The sequence below is a fragment of the Triticum aestivum genome, chromosome 3D (genome assembly GCF_018294505.1).
Source record: "Triticum aestivum cultivar Chinese Spring chromosome 3D, IWGSC CS RefSeq v2.1, whole genome shotgun sequence".
In the NCBI taxonomy this organism is placed as follows: domain Eukaryota; kingdom Viridiplantae; phylum Streptophyta; class Magnoliopsida; order Poales; family Poaceae; genus Triticum; species Triticum aestivum.
This window is the reverse complement of record NC_057802.1, coordinates 434,758,520-434,765,019: the sequence shown is the minus strand read 5'-3', so window position 1 is coordinate 434,765,019 and position 6,500 is coordinate 434,758,520. Positions and strand designations below refer to the sequence as shown.

The window sequence follows — 6,500 nt, the reverse complement described above, 5'->3', positions numbered from 1 at the left end:
AGTGAATCCGAAAAGAACTCTACGACGACTCCGGTTGGTCGCCGGAGGAAGAACAGAAAGCGAAAACACCTAGTACGTCGTATTATTACGATTAGAACTCGGACAAGATACCCAAAGGCGGTTCACAACAGGCTCGAGACCTACTCGGTTTTGTATTGCCCAAGGCCAAATGGAGTAGCATATAAGGCCATCAACCCTGTTCCCGTGAGCCTCGTTCCCCACTGCAACCATCCTAGCCTGATCTCCGGCGAGCGAGTTCGGCGCAGCTCACGAGGGCGTCCATCTCGATCGTCGTGGCCGAACGATGGCAGTGTACTACCGATACAAGGACTGCCTGGAAACGTTCTCCCTGCCCGTCGCGGCGCCTTCCATCACCGTCGGCGAGCTGAAGCGCCTTATCATGAAGACAGGCCGCCATGGTCGCGGCCGGGGTCCCAGGGAGAGCCTCACGATCTCCAGCGAGCAGACCCGCGAGGAGTACGCGGACGACAGCGCGTCGGTCCTGCGCAACTCGACGGTGGTGGTGCGACGCCGAGTGGCCGGAACTCCGGCCGATAGCATCGTGCTGCGGTCATCCGACACACCCCCTCTGTGCCCTAGATCGAGGCAAGACAGCGGTGGTTCGTCGTCGAGGTCGGCCCCGAGGTCCGCCGGAACCCAGGACGACCAGGCCAAAGCTATCAGCGCGGTGATCGAGAACGGCCGTCGAGCAGCGCACAACGGGCGGGCGCCGCCGGCCGGGTACGTGTGCCACAGGTGCCGCGTCCCGGGCCACTTCATCCAGCACTGCCCCACAAACGGCGACTCCAGATTCGACTTCGGAAGGGCTCCGGTGCCGCCTGCCCCTGGGCCGGCCGACGAGAGCAACGACGACGGCTTCCCGGCGGATCTCCACTGCAGGATTTGCAAGGAGGTGATGGCCGACGCGGTGGTGGCGAGCAAGTGCTGCTTCAACAGCTTCTGCGACCGGTGCATCCGAGCGCACATCGTCGCCAACTCCGAGTGCGCGTGCGGGGCCAAGGCGAGCGCCGACGATCTGATCCCCAACCCGACGCTGCGCACCACCATCGCCAACATTCTCGCCGCCAGGGCCAGCAGCGCTTCGGGTGGAGCAGAGAAGCAGAGCAGCTCCGCCGCAAGCAACGAGGTCGCGGCGCCCACGCGTCAGGCTCAAAGTCCGGCAGCGTCGAACGAGAGCAGCAGCGGCAGTCACGCTTCTTCCAAGAAGGGCGCTGCCTCGGAGCGGGAGCACAGCGACGGCAAATCGACGTCGGCTCCAGCGGCGCACGAGACAACGGACACAGCGGCCAACCATGTCGATCATCAGTACGGCTACAGCGTTCCTTTTGCCCCGGTGTGCTACGACCCTTTTCTTGGTGGGATGCCGTGGCCGGCTGATTCTTCCATGTACTACGGCTACGCCGGCACGCCCTACGCTTACAGCGGCGGTTACCCTGTCAACACCATGGGCGGCAACTTGACAGTGCCACCAACAACACGGAACGACGGCGGGCCGTATGGCTACCACGGCAGGAAGAGGACGCGCGCAGATTGTGAGGATCAGAGCTTCAAGAGAAGGTGCGGTGGAGGCAGATCACAGGCCGCTTTAGTTTTGACGTAGTAGTACAAGCTAGCTGGTGCCCAACTGCCCAGTGCAGAGGTTCTGATAGGCTTTGTTGATTTTTCTAGTCATTCAAATGCCTTGTAATGTATAACCAGTAGTACTGGTTTATGATTTGGTAAAGAGTTGCAGGCCCTCATGCGCAGCTCTTTATCTTCCCATGTACTCCACTGCTCTCATGTGTAATAAAGAGTAATTTGATTTTACTAATCATCATGGACATTCATGGGGTGCACCGAACTTATGTGTAGCCACTGCTCTCCCGCTAAAAAATGTTCATCCAACCGTCTTCCTTATTTTGAAGGGAATAAAAAATGTTTAATCAGTTTCATGAAAATCACAAAATTTAGTTATCTTTTTAGAAAAATCACAACCAGTGAACCTAATGCAAAATGTTGGCTGTTTACACTCATGGAGGAGCTGCCCCATAACTTATTTGTATTGTTGTCTATTACCCTATGGGCGCTGTGGTCGGCACAACGCAAAGCCATACATGAAGGGGTGTTCCGGACCCCTCAGTCGATACATGCGTTTGTCGCAAGGTTCATCAGCGAGCTGGAAATGATAAAGGAAAAAGAACCTGTGACGGCCCGAGGTGTTGGTTCGAGTGGTCCTCACCCACACTGGTCTAAGGCGCCACCCGAGGGCTACGCAAAGATACATGTTGATGCAGGTGTGCTAACGGGGCGAGGAGGAGCTGCGGCAGCGGTCTGCCAGGACAGACAAGGAAATTATCTTGGCAGTTCTTCACTAGTGATTGGAGGAATTGATGATCCAACTTCACTGGAAACTATTGTAGGCAAAGAAGCCATTGCATTGACGTCAAGCAAGTTGTGGAAAACATAAACAACAGGTCCAAAGGTGGCAATGGAGCAATTATTAGCAAAATCAATGCTTATTCCAGTTTATTGCATTGTAGTTTTATTTTTGAAAGTCGTAAGATAAAAAACGTAGAAGCTCATAAGTTAGCCAAGCATTCTCTTTCATTAGGGCCGGGGCGCCACATTTAGTTTGGCTAACCCCATGACCCAACTTGTATCCCATAAACTGTGGTTTATGATGAATAAAGCCTGGTTAAATCTCAAAAAAGAAAATACTGACCGACGAAATCATATCATCATTGACGCCTTTTTGACTGTCGATGTCTTTGGTCACTGGTCATCACAGATGGTCCAGTTGTCCGGTTGTAACGCCCGGCCAAACCTGTTGGTTCTTGGCCATTGGCCTATCTACCATCTAGGATCTAGATTGGTCTCACGGAACCACAATAATCTTTTGTACGCACTTTATCATCACTCGTGCGCATCTGCAGGGATCAACTTTTTGGCCAGTCACCCATCCTTAAATTGCTCCAAGCCAAACACGATGCATGTTGTTGATATAAAGTAGTCTACCATCCTATTAAGCCGGGATGTCATATACACCCCCATTCAAAGGAACCGACATCTTCGCCAATCCAACAGGGACGTTCCCTCCTGGCACACGTCAGTGCGTCTAGTCCGGTAAATGTGCTATGCCGTGTGTCATGATGGACCACACGGGCTATGCGCCACATGCCCGTGTACGTGACCCGCACGCGCCCGTGTAACCGCGAGGGTCGGCTCTAATACCAATTGTAATGCCCCAGTCAAATACACCGGTTCTTGGTCGTTGCGGCTGGCTAATACCTAGGATCTAGATTGGCCCGACAAATCAATACTAGTCTTTTCTGCGCACTTTATGCTCGCTCTTGTGCACCTGGAATCAACTTCCTAGTCGGCTACCAATCTTCAAGTTGCTCCAAGCTAAGCACACTTAATTTTGAGGTTCCTTTCAGCCTGGAAAAGAAGGTGCACCGTATTGATATGAGTAGTCTATATCATTTCTATTAAGCCGGATGTGACACCGATCAGTGATAACATTTCATCATAGACTGTCGACGAACCAGTAGTTATTATTCATGGCTTCGCTTTATTTATGTTGGTATCAACCACGGAAATGAAAATGAGAAAAACAAACAAATAGAATAGTCAGGCATACATCATTCATTTGCACAACCAAGTTGCTTTTCATGAAAAGCAACTTGTATTGTTTTCCTCCCCGCGAAAACCAACACGTATATATTTATACGACCTTACAAAGAATAGTCTATCCATCGAGTCACTTAACAATCTAGACAAAGGGAATGCAAAGTTGTTGCTGCCGATTACCACGACGTCATTCAGAAATATCTCAAGCACACAACAAATTACCAAAGTACCACGTACAAAGATCTCCAGGCCAGCCGTATATCACTCCATAGCTGAGGCACGCAGCACGCCTACAGGAGCATGGCCGCGGCAGCCAGCAGCGACGAGCCGACGCACGCCACCCAGGTGCCACCGCTGAGGCCGCGCGGGCTGCCGCTTCCTCCGCCGCGCGATCCGCCTCGGCCCCTCCCTTCCGTGACCTCCATGAGGCTGGCCACGCTAAGTAGGACGAGGAGGAATGCGCAGAGGAGCAAGATGCGTCCCATCTTCCAATCTATCCCTACACGCGGGCTAGCAGAAACACAGCTTCTAGAGCGTGTGATTTCCTTCTCCCGCCTCCACAGCTGCTGGTGCTGAAATTGTGTATTTATGCATGGTCCGGAGCTGACCTTGCCAGACGTGTTACCGTTAACTATAGCTAGCTAGCAGCACGGAGCTCGCAGCTTATTGGTCAAGGCAGAGTTGACATTGCCATTTTTCTACTCTTATTTTGACGTGGGTGCTCTTATCTTCTTCAATTAGGTTGAGGAAATTGATTCGAAATGATGTAGGACTACGTCTGTACCTCATGACTGGACTTTCGTTTAGAGGGTAAGTGGTGTGCCTGTCATTGTTGAGTGGATCATTGCACTTATCTCTTCCATTCCAGGTTGGCAGTTGGATTTGGTACGTACGTGGTTTTTATCTCCATTATGGACCAAACAAAGTACCAGGTCGTAAGACTAGGATTTCCAGGTCAACCGTGAGCAGAACAAGCCGCGGGATGGAACGCAAAGTCTCCCTCGCTTGCGTAGCCATGCTCAGTTTTTCCTTCCTTCTGATTTCCTGGACCTTTCTTGGAGTACGCTGCTTGATTGGACGCGCATCGTCTTGCGTTTGTCGAGAGCGTGATAATATAATAATACAATTATACCATGATTGTAATGTATGGAGTAAAAAGCACGATGATTCATTAACTTGACACGGATGCATTCATCTTGTAACATATGGTGGGACTGTCAAAATGTCTCAGGGCTCGAGTGATTCGCCGAAGCGAGACCATGAAAACAGCCTTTTCAAGTGTTAGAAGCGAGACGTCTGCTAATCACGGAAGGTTTTTTTGGTAACAAGACCTAGAGATGATACAGGAGACCCCGTTCCCGTCGCCCGTGCCGCTCCCGCGAGCGGCCCGGGCGGAACCCTAGATCGCCGCCGCCGCTCCCCTTTCTCGCCTTCCCTCTCCCTCGCCGCCGCCGGGCAAAGCCCGCGCGTGCGTCGGCGGCGGCGGGGCTCCCTCCCTCCTCGCAAGGCTCCTGGGCGGCGCGGGACGGCCGGCCCTCGCAGCGGCGCTCGGCTCGGCGCCAGGTCAGGCCGCCGGCGGATCTGCGGGGCTCCCCTTTGGTGGCGCTGCGGCGATGGCGGTGGCGTGGTCTGCGCCGGGCGGCGAGGCGCGGGCTCCTCCTCCTCTCGATCTGATGGCGCCGCAGTGGCGCCGCGCTCGGGCGTGCGGCGGGGTCCGCGAGGGTGGTCGGCGCGCGACGTCTTCCTCCCCGATCTGATGGCTCCACGGTGGCGACAGTGCTCGGGCGGCGGTTGGCTTCGGCAAGCGGTGGCGGGCGCTGGGCTCTCGGCGGCGCTCCGGCGTGTGCAGACGGCGGCGATCCCTGTGCGCGGTCGGCGGCTCCGTCTCTGACGCGGACGGCGCGGGGGATGGCGGCGGCCCGGCGTGGCCGGCGATCTGGATGCGGTGGTGCCGGCGGCTCGCTAATCTGCCGGTACTCCAGGGTCTGCCTGGTGGTGCTAGTGGTGACGGCGGCCCGTGCACGAGAGTTGGATCCCTTCGAACTGATCTGGGTGAAAACTCGCCTTCGCCTTCTGCTAAGGCCGGCGGTGGCGGCTCTATCTGCGTCATCCCCTTCTTGAAGGCATCGCTGTGGAGAAATTCAAGGCCACTCTCTGCTATCTCCAGGGGAAACCCTAGATCGGATGATTGGATGACGGCGGCGCTCTGGTGTCGTTCCTCCCGTAGGGGCGTCATTCTTGGAGGTACAGACGTGATCGAGGGACCAAATGACAGATTCTTTGGTGGAGCGGTGCTTCATCCTACACACTGATGGCGACGGATCTTGACGGCGTGGCGCAGTGCAGATTCGGAGTTTGCTGTGGGAGGATGAACTCGCGCAGGAGGACGACGCTCTCGGGCGTCGTGGTGGCGTCGATGGCAGAGAGACCTGGCATGGTACATGCAACAGTACAGCTCTGAAGATGGATTGGTGGCAGGCTGCGGCGGCCTCATACCCGGCAGACGTCCTGGTTGAGGAGTGCGTCGGACTGGTAGGTGCCCCATACCCGGCAGGCGTCCTGGTTGGGACCTCAGGTCTTAGATGTTTAGGTTTGGCTGCGATGTCTGTTTGGTATTAGGCCCAGACTATCTGCGTCCCTTCATCAATTGGATAGGTGTAGCGACAGTTGTTGCTTAGACGGTGGCTTTAATCTTACTGTTGTATGGCTTTGTAAGGTCTTGTGATAATAATTAATAAAGTGGCCGTATGCATCGCCCAAATGCAGAGGCCGGGGTTCATTCTTCTTTTCTAAAAAAAACAAGACCTAGAGATATCAGAAGTGGGAATGATGACGTGAGTAATGAGAACTCCTGTGAAAACACGATGCCT

At 54.5% G+C, this 6,500-nt stretch overlaps 1 protein-coding gene across 1 annotated transcript; it reads left to right on the top strand.

The window, feature by feature from the left end:
• The first annotated feature begins 230 nt into the window (after nucleotides 1-230).
• Nucleotides 231-1,787, top strand: LOC123074871 (E3 ubiquitin ligase PARAQUAT TOLERANCE 3-like). The gene has a single exon (XM_044497603.1). It carries the CDS (start codon nucleotides 305-307, stop codon nucleotides 1,619-1,621), a length of 1,317 nt encoding a protein of 438 aa, XP_044353538.1. The 5' UTR covers nucleotides 231-304; the 3' UTR covers nucleotides 1,622-1,787.
• The last annotated feature ends 4,713 nt before the right edge of the window (nucleotides 1,788-6,500 follow it).